This window comes from Haliaeetus albicilla, chromosome W (assembly GCF_947461875.1).
Source record: "Haliaeetus albicilla chromosome W, bHalAlb1.1, whole genome shotgun sequence".
NCBI lineage: Eukaryota > Metazoa > Chordata > Aves > Accipitriformes > Accipitridae > Haliaeetus > Haliaeetus albicilla.
Window position 1 is genome coordinate 10,697,190 of NC_091515.1, and position 24,963 is coordinate 10,722,152.

General features: G+C 45.5%; 1 protein-coding gene across 1 annotated transcript in view; it reads left to right on the forward strand.

The window, feature by feature from the left end:
• The window catches only part of LOC138683277 (BDNF/NT-3 growth factors receptor-like), a 217,751-nt gene that overhangs the window by 188,647 nt on the left and 4,141 nt on the right, over positions 1 to 24,963 (forward strand). The window contains exon 16 of the mRNA XM_069774874.1: positions 24,302 to 24,460. Coding sequence (XP_069630975.1) covers positions 24,302 to 24,460 — 159 coding nt within the window. The remainder of the gene's footprint in view (positions 1 to 24,301; positions 24,461 to 24,963) is intronic.

The following is a 24,963-nucleotide window of genomic DNA, read 5'->3' on the forward strand; positions in this document are numbered from 1 at the left end:
AGTCACTTGATTTCCAGCAGATATCTGGGTGCATTGTTCTAGTCTTGCTCTTCATTGCAAATGCTGGGGACCTGAAGCAGCAGGAAGCACAAATCTCAAGGTGGCAGTGGAGCTTTTGCTTCACATTGAAATCCCATAGAGTATCTTTGGTAAGCTATAATTTTAATTATATAGGTTGATCTCCCACCTTTTACAGAGCAACTACTGAATTTAAAAGTACTCTGGATACTTACGGGGACAGACAGACAGGTTAAATTATAATTATTACCAAATAGCTATTTAGTGATTACTACCCTCTGAATAAAAAAAAAAAAAAAGTTTGCTTGTCATTCCAGAACTCTTCTGGCATTCAACTCATAACTTGCAAGTTCCAGCCATTCACCTCAATGCTTTCTTCTGCTTTATAGAAAAAAAACCCTCTTTATTTTTTCCAGTATGTCAGACTTAGGTCATGAAATTAAAAGACACAGATACTCATTTGTTTTCAATGGGTTTTGGTTTGTAAAAACTCAAATTGGTTCTTTCATGTACATGAAAGGAGGTAGGGAGGGGTGGTGGTGGTGTGTGCACATGCAAATCTGTGCATTATTATTCTTATGGAGATGGATTGCCAAACACTTTACAACATAAGAGGTCCTTGTGACCTTCTCCACCACACTGCTTAGAACTGGGCTTGCATGACTGCTCAAGGCACAGTAGCACACTGCTCGGAAGAGCTTGGTTCCTACATCAGTATCTGGAGAAAGCCAGGCTATGTTCTCTCCTACCACAGATCTCCTGTTGTATTCCTACCAGAGCAGCTTATCTATCCTCCTGGGGATCCCACATGGGACAAAGTCCATCCTTTCTCCTGACAATCAGCAAAGAGGCAACAAGATTAGATTTGCCATAACCACTACCCCAAGGCTTGGTCCCAGTGATGACCCATTCTACATTCTTCTAGTAGAACAATTTGGAGATAATATAGTCTGATAGCCAAGGACCCAGGTGTCTCTGCTGCAGTTGTGAACCTTCCAAGGTCAAATCCTATTGCTGGCATGTTGGGGGGGACGGATACTGTAATGTTTGCATAAAGACAGATGTGCAATAATTTAGGCAGGTGGCCATACACTTGAGTGAGGAGATTCCTGAGCACAGTCTAGCACATGTGTAGAATTAAACAAATTAAATAAAAGTTCTGTGGAAAAATATTATTAAATAATGTAATTAAAAATGTTTTCCATAATGCATATTTAGATTGCCAGTGGAGCTGCAGTTGCTAGAATCTTTCACTCTGGACCAAGAACAACAACAAAACCTTAAATATCATGTATGTAATATAAGTAATATTTATACAGAAGTGATACTCAAATAAACATGTGATCAATTGCAATGATGAAGTACATTCACAAATGATTCTGCCTTTTCCCATTACACATAACTATGTTCACCTGCTCACAAATTCAACTCCCCAGGGCTTGTTATAAACTGCCAAAGATCTTCTAACAGTCCATTATGTTTTAATTCAACATGCAAGGGAGATTTTTCTTCATTTCACTACCAAATGGAAGGTTTAACCCAGTCCTGAAAATGTGAAATACATATGATACAAGACACTGAACAGGGAAAGTGAAGTGCTAACTGGGTCCATCCTTGAACCTTTTGCTTGCTGCAATCAGCACTTTTCTGGCTACAAATAGACCTTCAAGTATGAAAGTAATATTTGGGATTTTCAATATCTCTTTGTTGACATAGCCTGTGCACACATTAGGGGTGTTTGGTCTAGACTGTAGGGGGTGGGGGGATGAGAAACATTTGAACATTTTGAAGAATAACATATGTGACAGAAGGTGAATCTATTTGTCCACTAAATATCTGCTTTCTTATGCCCAGTATATACTCAGTTTGTGTGGTGCCTTGACAGAACAGCCAGAACAGCCCAGCCCAGCTTCCATCTTGGTCAGCATTATTCCTTCACAGTTCTCTGCCTTTATGCCCTCCAAACATCCCCTTTTGAGCTTCACTGCTGGAAATTGCTCCAAACATATGGCAGGTTCAGGGCATCTGGAGTCTTGATTTCCATGTCAGCCAGGCTCCTCTGCTCAGAGCCTGCAGTTCGCAAAGGGACAGGAGGGTGAGCAAGAGAAAGTCATTAAATGTGCCAATTAGTATGCAGAGCCAGGGCTGCCACTGTAGGGAGCACTTGCAAAAGCAGGCAGCAGTGGGTGTATCCCGACAGCAGGGCAGATCAGGGGAAGATGGATTTGCCAGCTATAGCTGAGAGGAGCTGAATGACAGCTGCCTGTTGCACTGGTAGCAGCATGCCCACTAAGGGAGAGCACCAAGACAAACATTTCCCAGTATTTTATGAGGAGGAAAGAGCAGATGTTCACCAAGAGAGGAGAGATATTCAGTTTTAGCAATAAGGCATGATAGTCTGCAGAGAACATTTCTTTGCAGTTATATTATCCTGAGATGGGGGAATAAGTCACAAGACCAAAAGAAAACTAGAGAAAAGTACCTTGAAATGCTATAATCCCCCAAATACTCAGGATGCTTTATTAGAGGTGAATGAATAAAGGAATCAAAAGGTGAAGCTTGGTTCCAGTTTGACAAACTAAGATCCAGCTATATCAAAGAGACTAAGTATATACCTGTCTGTCCTGGTTTCAGCAGGGATAGAGTTAATTGTCTTCCTAGTAGCTGGTACAGTGCTATGTTTTGAGTTCAGTATGAGAAGAATGTTGATAACACTGATGTTTTCAGTTGTTGCTAAGTAGTGTTTAGACTCAAGTCAAGGATTTTTCAGCTTCTCATGCCCAGCCAGCAAGAAAGCTGGAGGGGCACAAGAAGTTGGGAGGGGACACAGCCAGGGCAGCTGACCCAAAGTGGCCAACGAGGTATTCCATACCATGTGATGTCACATCTGGTACAGAAACTGAGGGGAGTGGGGGCGGGGTATCGCGGCTCAGGGACTAGCTGGGTGTTGATTGGCGGGTGGTGAGCAATTGCACTGTGCATCATTTGTACATTCTAATCCTTTTATTATTGCTGTTGTCATTTTATTAGTGTTATCATTATCATTATTAGTTTCTTCTTTTCTGTTCTATTAAACTGTTCTTATCTCAACCTACGAGTTTTACTTTTTTTTCCCGATTTTCTCCCCCATCCCACTGGGTGGGGGGGAAGTGAGTGGCTGCGTGGTGCTTAGTTGCTGGCTGGGGTTAAACCACAACACTGTCACATGAAAGTTAATTTAAGCATATGCTGAGCTTTGTTGCTGCTCTCAGGACTACCACCCTCAATTGCAAAAGGTCTACCCTTGGGTAGAGCTGCACTAAGGGCACTGGAGAGATGCAGCAGTCAAGCCAGATGGGGCATTGGGCAGGATCAGCATTGAAATCCATACATTAGTTATTCAGGTTCACGGAGCTCACCAAATAAACAGATTTTAAATGAAAACCAAAAAATTTTACTGCATGAAGACAAAGTAACTGACTGCTTAAAGCTGGAGATAAAAAAAAATGGTAAAGGGATTATCTAATACAATGCCTGCAAGAGCTGGAGGTTGGATTTGATATCCTCTCCAGGAGTCCTGGTGGATAGTGAAGGTGCAGAACATTTTGATATGTAGATGTATTCAGTCCCTCTAGAAGATGCTGGTGGGGACATTCTTCTCCTACGGCACATTGACAGTCACAACACTGAAAGGCCAGTGATACTCTGACAGACTAGGGCCTACCTTTCACTGCTCTGTCTCACGAAGATATGAACAAGTCACCTGCATAGCAGCAAAGAGGGTTTAAACTACCCTTTGGAGCAGCAGTGGGTGCCTCTCCTAACTATGGCCATCAGCATTTAACAGGAGGAGAGGTAGATCCATGTTCTGGCCAGGTCCTCTCCTTTGGTCACACCCTGCAGCATCTCATGGAATAGGGGATAAATCTGATGCGAATCGATTGGGTGGGCACCTTAGCAACATTATTTCTTGTGCCTTTTCCAGCCCTTGGCTTGCATCTTTTCTGTGCAGCCCTATATACAGCCCTGTTTCTTCCACAACTCTACAGGTTGGCTTCCCCCAGCTCCCTTGACAGTCTCCTGCTCCCAGCAGGAGCACGATCCTTTATATGTTCATTCTTTACAAGACAGCATATCCATTTGCTCACAATTGTGGGCCAACAGGAAAGAAATACTTCCAGAATACACTGGAGATTTTCATGAGGCAACAGGGCTTTGGGTTCCCATGGTGGTTGGGCAGTAGAAGTTGAAACTGTGACCAGAGCAGAGTATTGACAGATATATTTTCAACTGGCACAGGGAAATTGCAGTGATTGACTGCCTTTAGGTTGATAACAGTCATTTGAGGGATATTGTCTGTTGGTAGTATTAGCAATGTGCCAGTAATCTGGGTTTACATTGGATGGATGGATGGATGGATGGATGTGTGCAAAACCCTTGGGTAATGAAAATCAGCTTCCCACAGTATTTCATACAACAGGTTTGGTTTACTTCTTACAACAGAAACTTCTGCATTAGATAAGCCTCACCATTTCCTAGAGCCCACAAAGTAGGATAAGGAGCATCTGAAGCCAGAAAGTGAAAAAACTTTAGCGAACTCTAGAATTAGACCCCCTGCTTCAAGGCTAAGTGTCCTGGGTTCAGCTGGGATAGAGTCAATTTTCACAGGAACCTGGGAGGGGGCACAGCCGGGACAGCTGACCTAAACTAGCCAAGGAGCTATTCCATACCATGTGACAACATGCTCAGTATATAACTGGGGAGCGGGCTGGGGAGAGGGGGGTCTCAGCGTTTGGTGGGGCAAGTGGTAGAGCGTTGGGTTCTGGGTGGTGAGCAGTTGCACTGTGCATCACTCGTTTTGTATATTCTTTTATTAGTACCGTTGTTGTAGTAACTTCTCTTTTTGTGTTGTCCCAGTAAATTGTCCTTATCTCAACCCACGAGGTTCCGTGTTTTTTTTTTTTCTTTTCTCCTTTCTGATTCTCCTCCCCATCCCACCGGAGGGGGGCGGGGAGGAGTGAGTGAGCGCTTGCGTGGTCCTTTGTTGCCGGCTGGGCTGAAACCACTACAGTCCTTTTTGGAGACCCAGATGGGACACAAAGGGTTGAGATAAAGACAGATCTGGCCAGAGCCTGTTGAAACACATTTGTTATACGCATTTCTTATATTAGTTAAAGAGTTGCTAGTCACAATGTTGGTTCATTTGGTCACATGGTGGCGTTGTGTAAATTCCTATATGCTCTATGTATTGCCTGCGGTTACGTTTATCACCTCTGGGAGAGTGATTGGGATTATCATTTTGCTGTACTGGGCAATGACGACTTGTGAAATGATTACATCACTGGTCATGAGGTTAAGCTGGTATCTGTATGAGGCAGTGATATTTCCATACTTCGGGCACCTTCTGTCGGAATTTATTGGTAATTACACCCAATCCATGGTGAAGTCAGGGGGCGATACTTCCCCCCCGTCCGTTAACCTCCCCTTTCTCCTTCCGGCTAATTACAACAGCTTTTGAGAATTTTGAATATCCTTGGGATGCGCAAGCCAGCATGCTGTTAGTGCTATGTCTCCTGAATATGTTTCAGGTCTTGTTTAGGGCTACAAAAAGGTTTTTTTAAGAATACCACCCAGAGATCTGACCCAGAGATGGATATTCATGGGTGGCACAGCATGTGGGAGGATATGGGCAGGTATCTAGAGAACTTCTCACCTCCAGTGGCTTGGAAGTTCACTCCCAAACAACTACAGAACCCTCATGAAGTGGTAGAATATTTGGAAGGAAAATGCTGTGGCTATTCCAGAGACGCACAACTCACTGCACTGTGCTGGGCCCTGGCCAGTATCTACCAAACACTGCTTGATATTAGGCAGCACCCTCAGGGGGAAGAGAGGGAAAACAGGGCAACAGGCACCGTGGCTACCCCTACTCCGGCAACAGGCACCGTGGCTACCCCAACCCCGGTGACAGGTACTGCAGCTAAACCAGAGAACCAACCTGTGCCAGTATCAGTCGCCCCTGTACAGAAAAAGAAACACACAAAGAAATCAGTTCGCTTAGTGAGAGATGAGGATGAACCAGGGTCATCACAAGAACAGGAGGAAGAGGCAGAACCTGAAATAATCACCCGATCTCTATCCCTGAGTGAGTTGCGCGACATGCGAAAAGATTTTAGCCGCCACCCAGGTGAGCACATTGCTACCTGACTGCTCCGATGCTGGGATAATGGGGCCAGTAGTGTGGAATTAGAGGGTAAGGAAGCCAAGCAGTTGGGATCTCTGTCTAGGGAAGGGGGCATTGACAAGGCGATTGGGAGAAAAACACAAGTCCTCAGCCTCTGGAGGCGACTTCTGTCAGGTGTAAAGGAAAGATACCCCTTCAAGGATGAAGTTACATGTCACCAAGGCAAGTGGACCACCATGGAGAAAGGTATCCAGTACCTGAGGGAATTAGCCGTGCTGGAGGTGATTTATAATGATCCACAAAATGGGCAGTCACCCACAGATCCAGATGAAGTCCAATGCACACAACCGATGTGGCGGAAGTTTCTACAAAGTGCACCACCAACCTATGCCAACTCATTGGCAGTAATGTCCTGGAAAGAAGGCTATGGACAAACAGTGGATGAATTGGCTGTCCAACTCCGGCAACGCGAAGGAAGTCTCTCTTCCTCCCTATGGGCCTGTGTCTCGGCTGTAGAGGAATTGTCCCGAGAGTTCCAGCAATTCAAAGTGGATATGTCCTCCTCCCCACCTGTACAGGCCTGCATCGCAGCTATTAGAAGTAAGCATTCCTCTGCCCAAGAGAGGGGAGATAGAAAGTACACATGATGGGCTAACCTGTGGTTTTACCTGCGTGACCATGGAGAGGACATGAGGAAGTGGGATGGAGAACCAGCCTCAGTCCTGGATGCACAGGTACGGAAGCTGCGAGAAAAAGCAATCAGAAAAGAGGATTCTTCTTGGAAAACTGCTGCTCCAGTTTCCCGTGAGCAGTCCCCCAGACGCAGTAGATGGGCCGATCTCATTTCTGATCCTCTTGAAGGGACTTCTGATTCACGTTTGCGAAAAGTGAGTAACGGATACTCTGACCAGGATTAGAGGGGCCCTGCCTCCAGCCAGGTGGAGGAAAAGGACAACCGGGTCTATTGGACTGTGTGGATTCGATGGCCTGGCACATCAGACCCACAGGAATATAAGGCTCTAGTGGACACTGGTGCACAATGTACCCTAATGCCATCAAGTTATAAAGGGGCAGAACCCATTTATATTTCTGGTGTGACAGGGGGATCCCAAGAGTTAACTGTATTGGAAGCTGAAATGAGTCTAACTGGAAATGAATGGCAGAAACATCCCACTGTGACTGGCCCAGAGGCCCCGTGCATCCTTGGCATAGATTATCTCAGGAGAGGGTATTTCAAGGACCCAAAGGGGTACCGTTGGGCCTTTGGTATAGCTGCACTGAAGACAGAGGAGACTGAACAGCTGTCTACCCTGCCTGGTCTCTCTCTCAAGACCCTTCGGCTGTGGGGTTGCTGAAGGTTGAAGAACAACAGGTGCCAATTGCTACCACAACGGTGCACTGGCAGCAACATTGCACCAGCCGAGACTCCCTGATCCCCATCCATAAGCTGATTTACCAATTGGAGAGCCAAGGAGCGATCAGCAAGACTCACTCACCTTTTAATAGTCCCATATGGCCCATGCGGAAATCTAATGGGGAATGGAGACTAACAGTAGATTATCGTGGGCTGAATGAAGTCACGCCACCGCTGATCGCTGCTGTGCCAGATATGTTAGAACTTCAATATGAACTGGAATCAAAGGCAGCCAAGTGGTATGCCACAACTGATATCACTAATGCGTTTTTCTCCATTCCTTTGGCAGCGGAGTGTAGGCCACAATTTGCCTTTACTTGGAGGGGCGTCCAGTACACCTGGAATCGACTGCCCCAGGGGTGGAAACACAGCCCCACCATTTGCCATGGACTGATCCAGGCTGCACTAGAAAAAGGTGAAGCTCCAGAACACCTGCAGTACATTGATGACATCATCGTATGGGGCAACACAGCAGAAGAAGTTTTTGAGAAAGGGAAGAAAATAATCCAAATCCTTCTGAAGGCTGGTTTTGCCATAAAAGAAAGTAAGGTCAAGGGACCTGCACAGGAGATCCAGTTCTTAGGATTAAAATGGCAAGACGGGCGTCGTCAGATCCCTATGGACGTGATCAACAAAATAGCAGCTATGTCCCCACTGACTAACAAAAAGGAAACACAGGCCTTCTTAGGTGTTGTGGGCTTTTGGAGAATGCATATTCCAAATTACAGTCAAATTGTAAGTCCTCTCTACCAAGTTACCCGGAAGAAGAACGATTTTAAATGGGGGCCTGAGCAACGACAAGCCTTTGAACAAATTAAGCGGGAGATTGATCAAACAGTAGCCCTTGGACCAGTCCGGGCAGGGAAAGATGTTAAAAATGTGCTCTATACTGCAGCTGGGGACAATGGCCCTACCTGGAACCTCTGGCAGAAAGCACCTGGGGAGACCCGAGGCCGACCCCTGGGGTTTTGGAGTTGGGGATACAGAGTATCCAAGGCCTGCTATACTCCAACTGAAAAAGAGATATTGGCAGCATATGAAGGAGTTCGAGCTGCCTCAGAAGTGGTTGTTACTGAAACACAGCTCCTCTTAGCACCCTGACTGCCAGTGCTGGCCTGTATGTTCAAAGGGAGGGTCTCCTCTACATGTCATGCAACTGATGCCACGTGGAGTAAGTGGATTGCACTGACCACACAACGAGCTCGCATAGGAAACCCCAGTTGCCCAGGAATTGTGGAAGTAATCACGGACTGGCCAGAAGGCAAAGATTTTGGAATGTCGCCAGAGGAGGAGGTGACACGGGCTGAAGAGGCCCCGCTGTATAATAAACTGCCAGAAAATGAGAGGCAATATGCCCTGTTCACTGATGGGTCCTGTCGCATCATGGGAAAACATCGGAGGTGGAAGGCTGCTGTATGGAGTCCTACATGACTAGTCACAGAAACTGCTGAAGGAGAAGGTGAAATGAGTCAGCCTGCAGAGGTGAAAGCCATCCAGCTAGCTTTAGACATTGCTGAAAGAGAAAAGTGGCCAGTGCTCTATCTCTGTACTGACTCATGGATGGTGGCAAATGCCCTGTGGGGGTGGCTACAGCAATGGAAGAAGAGCAACTGGCAGCGCAGAGGTAAACCCATTCGGGCTGCCGCACTGTGGCAAGATATTGCTGTTCGGATGGAGAAGCTAGTGGTAAAAGTACGTCACGTAGATGCTCATGTACCCAAGAGTCGGGCCACTGAAGAACATCAAAACAACCAGCAGGCAGATCAGGCCACCAAGATTGAAGTGTCTCAGGTGGACCTGCAGTGGCAACATAGGGGTGAGCTATTTATGGCTCTGTGGGCCCACGACACCTCAGGCCATCAGGGAAGAGATGCAACATATAGATGGGCTCGTGATCGAGGGGTGGACTTGACCATGGACACTATCGCACAGGTTATCCACGAATGTGAAACCTGTGCTGCAATTAAGCAAGCCAAGCGGCTAAAACCCCTGTCGTACGAAGGGCGATGGCTGAAATATAAACAGGGGGAAGCCTGGCAGATTGACTATATCACACTCCACAAACACACCAAGGCAAGCGCCGTGTGCTTACAATGGTGGAAACAACCACCGGATGGCTGGAAACATATCCTGTGTCCCACGCCACTGCCCAGAACACTATCCTGGGCCTTGAATAGCAAGTTTTATGGCGACATGGCACCCCAGAAAGAATCGAGTTGGACAATGGGACTCACTTCCGAAACAACCTCATAGACACCTGGGCCAAAGAACATGGCATTGAGTGGGTATATCACATCCCTTATCACGCACCGGCCTCCGGAAAAATCGAACGATACAATGGACTGCTGAAAACTACATTGAGAGCAATGGGAGGTGGGACTTTCAAACATTGGGATACACATTTAGCAAAAGCCACCTGGTTGGTTAATACTAGAGGATCTGCCAATCGTGCTGGCCCCGCCCAACCAAGACTTCCACATACTGTAGAAGGGGATAAAGTCCCTGTAGTGCGCATGAAGAGTATATTAGGGAAGACAGTCTGGGTTAGTCCTGCCTCAGGCAGAGACAAAACCATCCAAGGGATTGCTTTTGCTCAAGGACCTGGGTACACCTGGTGGGTGATGCAGAAGGATGGGGAAGTTCGATGTGTACCTCAAGGAGATTTGATTTTGGGAGAGAATAGCCGGTGAATTGGGCTGTGTGATATTTAACTGCTAAATAACCTGCCAATGTATGTCATTGTGTCTATATGCCATATCAAGGGCATTACTGTAAGAATTACCCAAATGACTGCAGGATGGACTTTGAAACTGAGCCAAGTAAAACAGTGATAGAACTTGAACTGGTGCCCAGCAATTTCCTCAAGATCAACATCTTCGACCTGCAGACCAAGGGCGTGGGTTGCACCAAATACACCAGCCGCAAGCTCCAGAGGCAGCATGCAACAATCCAACACTTCACACCATCTCTCCTATCCTGAAGGACTGTTACAACAGATGGAGCCCCAAAGTTATGGACTAAATAAAATTGATGGACACATTAGAGGGATAGCCCATCGACTAAGGGAATACTATTTGTGTGTGTGTGGGGGGGGGGGGTGTCCATATACATATATATATATGTATATAAGACAAGGAAAGTGGTAGTGGTTAATTGGAAAATGTAGGATCTGTGCGTGATGTAGATGGTATAGAATAAGGGGTGGATAATGTCCTGGGTTCAGCTGGGATAGAGTTAATTTTCACAGGAACCTGGGAGGTGTGGGGGCATAGCCGGGGCAGCTGACCTGAACTAGCCAAGGAGCTATTCCATACCATGTGACATCATGCTCAGTATATAATGGGGAGCGGGCTGGGGGGTGCTCTCAGCGTTTGGTGGGGGAAGTGGCGGAGCGTCGTGTCCCGGGTGGTGAGCAGTTGCACTGTGCATCGCTCCTTTTGTATATTCTTTTATTAGTACCATTGTTGTAACTTCTCTTTTTGTGTTGTCCCAGTAAATTTTCCTTATCTCAAACCTCGAGGTTCCGTTTTTTGGAGTTTTTTTTTTTCTTTTCTCCTTTCTGATTCTCCTTCCCATCCCACCGGAGGGGGGTGGGGAGGAGAGAGCGAGCAGCTGCGTGGTCCTTCGTTACCAGCTGGGCTGAAACCACCACACTAAGACATGGTACTTATATAGTGATCCTTGATAAAGCATAAGCAGAAAGCATCCTTCTGAAGCACCTAGCACCTTTGAAGTTTGGTCAGCATACTCATGCTTTCTTTCATTTATCCTTCTTGGAAAACTCCCCTTTACCTTGCTAAGAGTTTGGAAACAACAGCAAAAATGCACTCTAGCACTGTTCACTACTATTATGTCACAGCTGTGGGTCCTTGTACTCATCAGTCTAATAAAAAGCAAAGGAAGCTTATAACTGACTGGTAATTCATTTCAGGCATGCTGAGAACTGTGATGTCAAGTCCTAGACTTTGATTTAAGAAAGCATTGAAGCACATGCTTCATTTTAAACATGTACCTAACACTGTTCTTAGTGCTTTTTTGAACTGAGTAATTGTTGACTCAGGAACCACTGATCATTAACAGAGAAAGAAATGGTTGTTTAGAGAAAGTACATTTGGCTAGGCCCTGACCTGTGTTTTTGATGTGGCCAAACTGAGGTCTGCATTGAAGTTCAAGGTTGTGAGAAATGCACTCATGCTGAATTTCATGAATTTTACAAGTTTATTATAGAACAAAGGCAAACAGCACTGGGCGCGTGGTCAAAACCAGAGGCGCACCGGTTATACCCGAACTCGTCTTTTTATACACTGTGTTCGTAGCATTTCCAAGGGGTTATTTTAATATTTCAGGTATCTATTAACATAACTCCACCCCAGACCACCCCCACTTGCGCGTGTCTCTTGTGGTTCAGAGGGGTCTTCGGGGATCTGCAAGGGATGAAGTCAGTAGTCTTCCTCTGGCTGCACTTTTCACCCTGTCGTTTTCCTCCAGTCACACTTTTCAATATTTTCACATTAAACTTCTGTTTTTCCTTTGTTCTTCTCATGTCTTTCATGTCAAATAATCTTTGACCCCCAAAATGCTGTTCTCATGCTAACAAATCACTCCTTATCTTCTTACTTGTGTTCTCAGTTTCACTCGTCCTTGAGTCCATATGTCTGTTTTTCTGTGTTTTCACAAATCTATCTACACATCCTTTAATTACTTGAGTTACAGGATGTCTTATCTCATCAGAAGAAACTATATATTCTGCTTGTGCTCATTTATTGCCTACAAACTATAAAATACAATTGATGTCTGAAATATATTAACTACATATTTCCCGCGTTAAGGCCTAATTTAGTGGCAGTGAGGCAAACATCCTTTTGGGACGTAGCTTATGCAGTAGTTAGGCAAATTTCAGTGTTCTCATTTTGCGAAAGCCAATATACATTTCACAAAGGTACTCTTGAACCAAGAAGGATGGAAGATGCTCAGCCTGCCACAGGTGATGCTCAGTGTTTCACAGGTTAGCTGTCTTCATCACAATGCCATCTGGGAAGAGGAGGACCCCTTATAATAAAAGCTAATACCTTTTATTGGTGCTTTTACAAAGGGGCTAAATATTATCTTCACAAAGACTCTGAGATGCTGGAAGTAACTTGTCTAAGACGATAGAGAAGAGCAGTGATAGAGATGGACAGACCTCAGGACTTCTCAGTCAAGGCCCAGTACTCTGCCCAGTAAAGTCTTCTGCCTTCAAGGACAGAAATGGACACAGTCCAGCCAAGGCAGCGTGGGGTTGTACAGCTCTGTGAAGAACACCAAAAAGCCCTGTGGTTTGTTCTTATCTGTAAATCTAGTACTGGGTAAGTGTCAGCAGTGATGAGTTAGTCTTGCTAGGACTGCAAAGAGAGACAATTAGGTCTGTGATGTTCCAGTTTTGTTCATTGCAACATCCATCATTTGGGGGTCATTTATCGTTGCTCTAGGAGTATTTATTTTACTGAATGATATGGAAAACTCAGCACGCTGTGATTCTGTAGCAAGGAACCATGGGAAAAAAAGAGATTTGGAGAGATTTTTTGTTCATTTTTCAAAACAATTTCTTAATACAGGATGTGACAAAAAAGAAAAAAAGAGAGACTGTCGTGGTTTCAGCCCAACCAGTAACAAAGGACCACGCAGCCGCTTGCTCACTCCTCCCCACCCCCCTCCGGTGGGATGGGAAGGAGAATCAGAAAGGAGAAAAGAAAAAAAAAAAGGAACCTTGAGGGTTGAGATAAAGGCAGTTTACTGGGGGACAACAACAAAAAAAGAGAAGCTACAACAACAACAATGGTACTAATAAAAGAGTATACAAAAGGAGCGATGCACAGTGCAACTGCTCACCACCCGGGACACGACGCTCCGCCACTTCCCCCACCAAACGCTGAGAGCACCCCCCAGCCCGCTCCCCATTATATACTGAGCATGATGTCACATGGTATGGAATAGCTCCTTGGCTAGTTCAGGTCAGCTGCCCCAGCTATGCCCCCACACCTCCCAGGTTCCTGTGAAAATTAACTCTATCCCAGCTGAACCCAGGACATTATCCACCCCTTATTCTATACCATCTACATCACGCACAGATCCTACATTTTCCAATTAACCACTACCACTTTCCTTGTCTTATATACATATATATATATGTATATGGACACCCCCCCCCCCCACACACACACAAATAGTATTCCCTTAGTCGATGGGCTATCCCTCTAATGTGTCCATCAATTTTATTTAGTCCATAACTTTGGGGCTCCATCTGTTGTAACAGTCCTTCAGGATAGGAGAGATGGTGTGAAGTGTTGGATTGTTGCATGCTGCCTCTGGAGCTTGCGGCTGGTGTATTTGGTGCAACCCACGCCCTTGGTCTGCAGGTCGAAGATGTTGATCTTGAGGAAATTGCTGGGCACCAGTTCAAGTTCTATCACTGTTTTACTTGGCTCAGTTTCAAAGTCCATCCTGCAGTCATTTGGGTAATTCTTACAGTAATGCCCTTGATATGGCATATAGACACAATGACATACATTGGCAGGTTATTTAGCAGTTAAATATCACACAGCCCAATTCACCGGCTATTCTCTCCCAAAATCAAATCTCCTTGAGGTACACATCGAACTTCCCCATCCTTCTGCATCACCCACCAGGTGTACCCAGGTCCTTGAGCAAAAGCAATCCCTTGGATGGTTTTGTCTCTGCCTGAGGCAGGACTAACCCAGACTGTCTTCCCTAATATACTCTTCATGCGCACTACAGGGACTTTATCCCCTTCTACAGTATGTGGAAGTCTTGGTTGGGCGGGGCCAGCACGATTGGCAGATCCTCTAGTATTAACCAACCAGGTGGCTTTTGCTAAATGTGTATCCCAATGTTTGAAAGTCCCACCTCCCATTGCTCTCAATGTAGTTTTCAGCAGTCCATTGTATCGTTCGATTTTTCCGGAGGCCGGTGCGTGATAAGGGATGTGATATACCCACTCAATGCCATGTTCTTTGGCCCAGGTGTCTATGAGGTTGTTTCGGAAGTGAGTCCCATTGTCCAACTCGATTCTTTCTGGGGTGCCATGTCGCCATAAAACTTGCTATTCAAGGCCCAGGATAGTGTTCTGGGCAGTGGCGTGGGACACAGGATATGTTTCCAGCCATCCGGTGGTTGTTTCCACCATTGTAAGCACACGGCGCTTGCCTTGGTGTGTTTGTGGAGTGTGATATAGTCAATCTGCCAGGCTTCCCCCTGTTTATATTTCAGCCATCGCCCTTCGTACGACAGGGGTTTTAGCCGCTTGGCTTGCTTAATTGCAGCACAGGTTTCACATTCGTGGATAACCTGTGCGATAGTGTCCATGGTCAAGTCCACCCCTCGATCACGAGCCCATCTATATGTTGCATCTCTTCCCTGATGGCCTGAGGTGTCGTGGGCCCACAGAGCCATAAATAGCTCACCCCTATGTTGCCACTGCAGGTCCACCTGAGACACTTCAATCTTGGTGGCCTGATCTGCCTGCTGGTTGTTTTGATGTTCTTCAGTGGCCCGACTCTTGGGTACATGAGCATCTACGTGACGTACTTTTACCACTAGCTTCTCCATCCGAACAGCAATATCTTGCCACAGTGCGGCAGCCCGAATGGGTTTACCTCTGCGCTGCCAGTTGCTCTTCTTCCATTGCTGTAGCCACCCCCACAGGGCATTTGCCACCATCCATGAGTCAGTACAGAGATAGAGCACTGGCCACTTTTCTCTTTCAGCAATGTCTAAAGCTAGCTGGATGGCTTTCACCTCTGCAGGCTGACTCATTTCACCTTCTCCTTCAGCAGTTTCTGTGACTAGTCATGTAGGACTCCATACAGCAGCCTTCCACCTCCGATGTTTTCCCATGATGCGACAGGACCCATCAGTGAACAGGGCATATTGCCTCTCATTTTCTGGCAGTTTATTATACAGCGGGGCCTCTTCAGCCCGTGTCACCTCCTCCTCTGGCGACATTCCAAAATCTTTGCCTTCTGGCCAGTCCGTGATTACTTCCACAATTCCTGGGCAACTGGGGTTTCCTATGCGAGCTCGTTGTGTGGTCAGTGCAATCCACTTACTCCACGTGGCATCAGTTGCATGACATGTAGAGGAGACCCTCCCTTTGAACATACAGGCCAGCACTGGCAGTCAGGGTGCTAAGAGGAGCTGTGTTTCAGTAACAACCACTTCTGAGGCAGCTCGAACTCCTTCATATGCTGCCAATATCTCTTTTTCAGTTGGAGTATAGCAGGCCTTGGATACTCTGTATCCCCAACTCCAAAACCCCAGGGGTCGGCCTCGGGTCTCCCCAGGTGCTTTCTGCCAGAGGTTCCAGGTAGGGCCATTGTCCCCAGCTGCAGTATAGAGCACATTTTTAACATCTTTCCCTGCCCGGACTGGTCCAAGGGCTACTGTTTGATCAATCTCCCGCTTAATTTGTTCAAAGGCTTGTCGTTGCTCAGGCCCCCATTTAAAATCGTTCTTCTTCCGGGTAACTTGGTAGAGAGGACTTACAATTTGACTGTAATTTGGAATATGCATTCTCCAAAAGCCCACAACACCTAAGAAGGCCTGTGTTTCCTTTTTGTTAGTCAGTGGGGACATAGCTGCTATTTTGTTGATCACGTCCATAGGGATCTGACGACGCCCGTCTTGCCATTTTAATCCTAAGAACTGGATCTCCTGTGCAGGTCCCTTGACCTTACTTTCTTTTATGGCAAAACCAGCCTTCAGAAGGATTTGGATTATTTTCTTCCCTTTCTCAAAAACTTCTTCTGCTGTGTTGCCCCATACGATGATGTCATCAATGTACTGCAGGTGTTCTGGAGCTTCACCTTTTTCTAGTGCAGCCTGGATCAGTCCATGGCAAATGGTGGGGCTGTGTTTCCACCCCTGGGGCAGTCGATTCCAGGTGTACTGGACGCCCCTCCAAGTAAAGGCAAATTGTGGCCTACACTCCGCTGCCAAAGGAATGGAGAAAAACGCATTAGTGATATCAGTTGTGGCATACCACTTGGCTGCCTTTGATTCCAGTTCATATTGAAGTTCTAACATATCTGGCACAGCAGCGATCAGCGGTGGCGTGACTTCATTCAGCCCACGATAATCTACTGTTAGTCTCCATTCCCCATTAGATTTCCGCATGGGCCATATGGGACTATTAAAAGGTGAGTGAGTCTTGCTGATCGCTCCTTGGCTCTCCAATTGGTAAATCAGCTTATGGATGGGGATCAGGGAGTCTCGGCTGGTGCAATGTTGCTGCCAGTGCACCGTTGTGGTAGCAATTGGCACCTGTTGTTCTTCAACCTTCAGCAACCCCACAGCCGAAGGGTCTTGAGAGAGAGACCAGGCAGGGTAGACAGCTGTTCAGTCTCCTCTGTCTTCAGTGCAGCTATACCAAAGGCCCAACGGTACCCCTTTGGGTCCTTGAAATACCCTCTCCTGAGATAATCTATGCCAAGGATGCACGGGGCCTCTGGGCCAGTCACAGTGGGATGTTTCTGCCATTCATTTCCAGTTAGACTCATTTCAGCTTCCAATACAGTTAACTCTTGGGATCCCCCTGTCACACCAGAAATATAAATGGGTTCTGCCCCTTTATAACTTGATGGCATTAGGGTACATTGTGCACCAGTGTCCACTAGAGCCTTATATTCCTGTGGGTCTGATGTGCCAGGCCATCGAATCCACACAGTCCAATAGACCCGGTTGTCCTTTTCCTCCACCTGGCTGGAGGCAGGGCCCCTCTAATCCTGGTCAGAGTATCCGTTACTCACTTTTCGCAAACGTGAATCAGAAGTCCCTTCAAGAGGATCAGAAATGAGATCAGCCCTTATACTGCGTCTGGGGGACTGCTCACGGGAAACTGGAGCAGCAGTTTTCCAAGAAGAATCCTCTTTTCTGATTGCTTTTTCTCGCAGCTTCCGTACCTGTGCATCCAGGACTGAGGCTGGTTCTCCATCCCACTTCCTCATGTCCTCTCCATGGTCACGCAGGTAAAACCACAGGTTATCCCATCATGTGTACTTTCTATCTCCCCTCTCTTGGGCAGAGGAATGCTTACTTCTAATAGCTGCGATGCAGGCCTGTACAGGTGGGGAGGAGGACATATCCACTTTGAATTGCTGGAACTCTCGGGACAATTCCTCTACAGCCGAGACACAGGCCCATAGGGAGGAAGAGAGACTTCCTTTGCGTTGCCGGAGTTGGACAGCCAATTCATCCACTGTTTGTCCATAGCCTTCTTTCCAGGACATTACTGCCAATGAGTTGGCATAGGTTGGTGGTGCACTTTGTAGAAACTTCCGCCACATGGGTTGTGTGCATTGGACTTCATCTGGATCTGTGGGTGACTGCCCATTTTGTGGATCATTATAAATCACCTCCAGCACGGCTAATTCCCTCAGGTACTGGATACCTTTCTCCATGGTGGTCCACTTGCCTTGGTGACATGTAACTTCATCCTTGAAGGGGTATCTTTCCTTTACACCTGACAGAAGTCGCCTCCAGAGGCTGAGGACTTGTGTTTTTCTCCCAATCGCCTTGTCAATGCCCCCTTCCCTAGACAGAGATCCCAACTGCTTGGCTTCCTTACCCTCTAATTCCACACTACTGGCCCCATTATCCCAGCATCGGAGCAGTCAGGTAGCAATGTGCTCACCTGGGTGGCGGCTAAAATCTTTTCGCATGTCGCGCAACTCACTCAGGGATAGAGATCGGGTGATTATTTCAGGTTCTGCCTCTTCCTCCTGTTCTTGTGATGACCCTGGTTCATCCTCATCTCTCACTAAGCGAACTGATTTCTTTGTGTGTTTCTTTTTCTGTACAGGGGCGACTGATACTGGCACAGGTTGGTTCTCTGGTTTAGCTGCAGTACCTGTCACCGGGGTTGGGGTAGCCACGGTGCCTGTTGCCGGAGTAGGGGTAGCCACGGTGCCTGTTGCCCTGTTTTCCCTCTCTTCCCCCTGAGGGTGCTGCCTAATATCAAGCAGTGTTTGGTAGATACTGGCCAGGGCCCAGCACAGTGCAGTGAGTTGTGCGTCTCTGGAATAGCCACAGCATTTTCCTTCCAAATATTCTACCACTTCATGAGGGTTCTGTAGTTGTTTGGGAGTGAACTTCCAAGCCACTGGAGGTGAGAAGTTCTCTAGATACCTGCCCATATCCTCCCACATGCTGTGCCACCCATGAATATCCAGCTTTGGGGCAGATCTCTGGGTGGTACTCTTAAAAAAACCTTTTTGTAGCCCTAAACAAGACCTGAAACATATTCAGGAGACATAGCACTAACAGCATGCTGGCTTGTGCATCCCAAGGATATTCAAAATTCTCAAAAGCTGTTGTAATTAGTCGGAAGGAGAGAAGGGAGGTGAACGGACGGGGGGAAGTATCGCCCCCTGACTTCACCATGGATTGGGTGTAATTACCAATAAAATCCGATAGAAGGCGCCCGAAGTATGGAAATGATATCACTGCTGCATACAGATACCAGCTTAACCTCATGACCAGTGATGTAATCATTTCACAAGTCGTCATTGCCCAGTACAGCAAAATGATAATCCCAATCACTCTCCCAGAGGTGATAAACGTAACCGCAGGCAATATATAGAGCATATAAGAACTTACAAAACGCCACCATGTAAACAACTGAACCAACATTATGACTAACATCTATTTATCTAGTATAAGAAATGCGTATGACAAATGTGTTTCAACACGCTCTGGCCAGCTCTGTTGTTATCTCAACCCTTCGTGCCCCACGTTGGGCACTAAAAAGGACTGTCGTGGTTTCAGCCCAGCCGGTAACAAAGGACCACGCAGCTGCTCTCTCACTCCTCCCGCCCCCCTCCGGTGGGATAGGGAGGAGAATTGGAGGAGAGAAAAAGAAAAAAAAAAAAGACGGAACCTCGAGGGTTGAGATAAGGGCAGTTTACTGGGACAACACAAAAAAAAAAAAAAGAGAAGTTACAACAACAACAACGGTACGAATAAAAGAGTATACAAAAGGAGCGATGCACAGTGCAACTGCTCACCACCCGGGACCCGACGCTCTGCCACTTCCCCCACCGAAAGTCAAGAGAGGTCCCCCCGGCCCGCTCCCCATTTATATACTGAGCATGATGTCACATGGTATGGAATAGCTCCTTGGCTAGTTCAGGTCAGCTGCCCCAGCTATGCCCCCCTGCCTCCCAGGTTCCCGTGAAAATTGACTCTATCCCAGCTGAACCCAGGACAGAGACACATTTTATTGTTCATATCTTTCATTAATTTTTAAGGAATGACTCAAAAAAATTGCTGAGAATAACCAATTGTGGAGGCTATATGATGAGCAGATCTAAGAGTCATTTTAATATTTAATGAGACCAAAAGCCTCTCATCACTAGTCATTTTAATGGCACTTGCCTTTTGGCTGGGTGTATGTGGCTGCATGTTTTTAAGGGACTAGTTTTTCTGTCTTTCTAATGAAATACTACTCGAGACAGGAGAAAAAGTGGTGATTTGGAGCTGTTTGGTTGCCATATCAATTTAGTTTATGATAAGGCAGGAAACTGAAGCTTTGTTTGCATCTCAGCATATTCATATGTTACTTCAAACTCTCCATGTCACTGAGTGACTTCTCAGTCAAAGATCATAAAAAAAACCTGATGCATGGAGCCTTACAGCAATTCTGCTTGCCAGAGGGGTAATCTAACACAGATGCATGTGTCTAATTGAGCAAAGCACTTAAAAACATGCATCCACCCTCCATCAATAGAGTGTCACGTGAATATATTTAGTTAGGCTGAAAGCTTCAGGGATTGGTTCCCCTTTTGAATGGCACAGCAACCTGTGCACAGCAACCAGTATTAAGTCAGAAGCAAATCCGCAAGGTAGCCAGAAATTGAACTCAGGAGTCCTGCCTTTCAGTCAGTGTCTCTGACAAAAGTACTCCTCACTTGTTAACACAACATCTGAGGTAGGGGGAGGGGAAGAAATACCTAGTAATAGACCACATCTATGAATGTTTCAGCATCACTTCCTATTTTTATAGAATCTATAATGAATGTTGACTTGTGGCAATGTACAGATGAGGGTTGAGCTCTAACAGCAGTAGCTGTATTTTTGGTATGCTGTGCTAACACTGAATTACTGACAAATAGCTGGAAGCGGATGTTCTGAGTGATTTAGAAATAATGTGACCCCTGACTTCTATTAAGTTTTCCTTCCATTTGCTGTTTCAACATTACAACAAGGAGGGTATTATTTATAACAAGATATGTAAAGCTGAATTTATAGAATTTTGAAACTGCAAGTGTCGTTTCATAACTAAATAAATCTTAAGATAGGAAAATGGGAATTAATCAAAAGTTAGATGTCCTTGAAAAAGCTTTCCTTTTTTTTCCTTCCTTGGAAATATTTACAGCTATATCACAATATTTTCTTGTCAGAAGCACTCAGTGAGCTAACTAGGAAAGATGCCTTCCTAGATTTGTTGTTTGTGAAGAGAGAAGGACTCGTGGGAGATGTGATGGTAGGTGTCTGTCTTGGCCACAGTGCTCATGAAATGGTTGAGTTTAAAATTTTCAGTGTAATAAGAAAAAAGGATAGCAGAGTTGCTACCCTGGATTTCAAGAGAGCAAACATTAAGCTACTCACGGAGCTACTTAGCAGTGTCTCCTGGGAATCTGCTTTTGAGGGCTTAAGGGTCCATTGAGTGCTGGTCAGTTTTTAAGAACCACCTTTTAAAAGTACAGGTGTAGGCAATCCCATTGTGTCATAAGTCAAACGAGGGGCAGAAGACCAGCTTGTCTGAACAGGGAACTCCTCTTGGAAATCAGGAGGAAAAAGAAATTGTATGATCTCTGGAAGCGAGGTCAGGCTTCGCAGGAAGATTACAGAGACGTGGTTTGTATATGCAGGGAGAAGACACAAAAGGCCAAAGCTCAACTAGAGTTGAAACTAGCCAGTGTTGTGTCAGGCAACAAGAAAGGCTTTTTTTAAGTACGTTAATAGCAAGAGGAGGTCTAAGGAAAACATTGGACCAATATTTGTTGAAGATGGTCACCTGACAAATAGGGATGAAGAAAAAGCAGAGGCATTCAATGCATTTTTTGCCTCAGTCTTTAAGAATACTGATAGACCTTGGGCTGCCTGGTCCTCTGAGTCGGAGGACCACGAGTGCGGGAGCAGTGACTTTCCATTTGTGGACACTGGAATTGTAAGGGACCAGCTGTATCAGCTGAATGTTCATAAGTCCATGGGGCCTGATGGGATTCATCCCAAAGTACTGAAGGAGCTAGCGGATGTTACAGCAAGACCCGTCTCAATCATCTACCAAAAGGCTTGGGAGTCTGGGAAGGTCCCTGCTGACTGGAAGCTAGCCAACATTATTCCAATTTACAAGAAGGGCATGACGGAAGACTCAGGAAACTACAGACCTGTTAGTCTAACCTCAGTACCTGGGAAAATTATGGAGAAAATCATACTGGGTGCTATTGAAAGACATTTAAAGGACAATGCAATCATCAGGCACGGTCAACATGGGTTCACAAAGGGAAATTCCTGTTTGACTAATTTAATATCCTTCTACAATAAGGTCACCCACCTAGTGGAAGAAGGGAAGGCAGGGGATGTAGTTTTTCTAGATTTTAGGAAGGCTTTTGATACTGTCCCTCACAGCATCCTTCTGGACAAGTTGTCCAACTGCGAGATGAGCAGGTACACACTGCACTGGGTGAAGAACTGGCTGAACAGCAGAGCTCAAAGGGTTGTAGTGAATGGGGCTACATCTGGCTGGTGACTGTCACCACCAGTGTTCCTCAGGGCTCAATTCTAGAGCCAGTTCTGTTCATATTTTTATCAATTATGTGGATGCAGGAGTTGAATACACCATTAGCAAGTTTGCAGATGATACCAAACTGGGAGGACCTGTTGACTCTCCTGAGGGACAAGAGGCCTTGCAGAGGGATCGAGATAGATTGGAGCATTGGGCAATCATCAGTGGAATGAAATTTAACAAGAACAAATGCCGTATTCTTCACCTGAGACAGAATAACACCGGACACAAGCATAAACTGGGAGGGCAGTGGCTGGAGAGCAGCCCTGCAGAAAGGGATCTCAGGGTGCTGGTTGACAGCAGGCTCAGTAGGAGTCAGCAGTGTGCCCTGGCAGCCAAGAGGGCAAACCACATCCCAGGGTGCATTAAACACAGCATAACCAGCCAGTCAAAAGTGGTGATTATCCCTCTGTATTTAGTGTTGGTGCGGCCTCACCTTGAGTACTGTGTGCAGTTCTGGGCCCCACAATTTAAGACGGATGTTAAGGTACTCGAATGCATCCAGAGGCTGGTGAAAGGGCTGGAAGGCATGTCCAATGAGGAATGCCTAAGGACTCTGGGTTTGTCTAGTTTGGAGAAAAGGAGGCTGAGGTGCAACCTCATTGCTCTCTACAGCTTCCTGAGGAGTGGAAGTGGAGAGGGAGGTGCTCATCTCTTCTCCCTGGTAGCCAGTGACAGGATGTGTGGGAATGGTTCAAAGCTGCCCCAGGGGAGGTTCAGACTTGACATTAGGAAACACTTCTTTACAGAGAGGGTGTGCAGACATTGGAACAGGCTTCCTAGAGAGGCGGTTGATGCCCCATGCCTGTCAGTGTTTAAGAGGCATTTGGGTAATGCTCTTAATAACATGCTTTAACTTTTGGTCAGCCCTGAAGTGGTCAGGCAGTTGGACTAGATGATCATTGTAGGCCCCTTCCAACTGAACTATTCTATTCTATTCTATTCTATCTCAACTGGTTAGACTATTCTAAAAGTGCTTGAGTGGATTTATTCACTGATGTGATCTAGTCAGAATGTGACATATTAGGAACAGTAAGTTATTTAGAAACTAGAATGAAAAGCAAGATTTTATTTATTTGTTTGTTTACATTCAGCTTAAGTAACTCAATTTTAACTAAGTATAGCATTTTGGGGAAACCAAGAAATGTGTTAGAGACTTTCAGAAAGGCATTAATTCAGGAAAAGGTTCCTGGGGAATTCAACATGTGATGATTTGGGACACAGAGTCCATATCTTGCAAGTTATTTATTATCAAGTGTATATATCCAAAAGACTGAAAATTTGGAAAGCTGTGTAGAACTGAGTAGTTAATTTTGAACAAAATAATTTCATGCATTGATTAACTTTGGAAATTAGCCACAGACAATAGCATTGCTTTAATTCATTCTTAATTAATATATTAAACCATATAAATCCTGATCCTTCTGTGTCATGCAGTCACTGTGTCTTCATGGATCTCAGGTGATATGTGCAGATTTCATTGCATGACTCTTTTACAATTTTCTCAGTCTTAAAATGGAGAGTAATACCAGCTAATTTATAATGGGTTATAGGTTTAGTCAATCACTAATTTTATAGAGCATTCAGTTCCTTGTGTAGGGGGTGCAAAATAAATGTAGAAGATGAGTTTATACTTCAGAAACAATTTATTTGGAGATTCTATTGAGAAATTTATCATGGTATTGATCACCATTCGGGAGAGAGGAGGTTGGATCACATCTCCCTAGTTCTTACGAGCTCTTTAAAATGAATGGCAGCAGATGGGAAAAAAGAAAATGTGGATTTCCCTGGTTTATCATCCCAATACTCTTCCTGGAGGTCTGGAGGAATTATTTCTGACTCTTTCTTTTTTTTTCTTCCTCAGGTTGGAGGTCACACAATGCTGCCTATTCGTTGGATGCCTCCAGAAAGTATCATGTACAGGAAGTTCACCACAGAAAGTGATGTCTGGAGCCTGGGGGTCGTATTATGGGAAATCTTTACCTATGGCAAACAGCCATGGTATCAGCTCTCAAACAATGAGGTGTGTGTATTATATTTTCAGATTGCATAAAGGAGGGTGGCATTTTAACTGATGGTATGGCTTCTCTGGGGAAAGGACAATAGCAAATTTATTTAGTAAAAGCAATAACCCCGATATCATGTATTTATGATAATTTTGTAGTTGAAGTTCTTTGTTTTCACCCTTTTCTCCCCAAGGTGGATGGAAGTTATCCAAGTAGGAGTATACCAAGTTGGGATGTAGCTTCTTCCTTTGTATAGAATAGTCTGCTGTGGGTGTTGAGAAAGACCATGAGGCAATAAAAAGGAGCTTATCTATCTCCCAAACTGACATTGGGTGATTTCAGTTACATATCAGGAAATGTCATTGTCATGAAGTGGTTGTTCTAAAACATTCCTGAATAGATTGAAGGAATCTGGAGATCTCTTCATACCTGGGAAATCAGAAGTAATCCATTACCAGAGATTTGCCATGGTGGTACTCATAAAGTGTAAGGAGGGAGGGAGAGGTGCTCTATGTGAGAC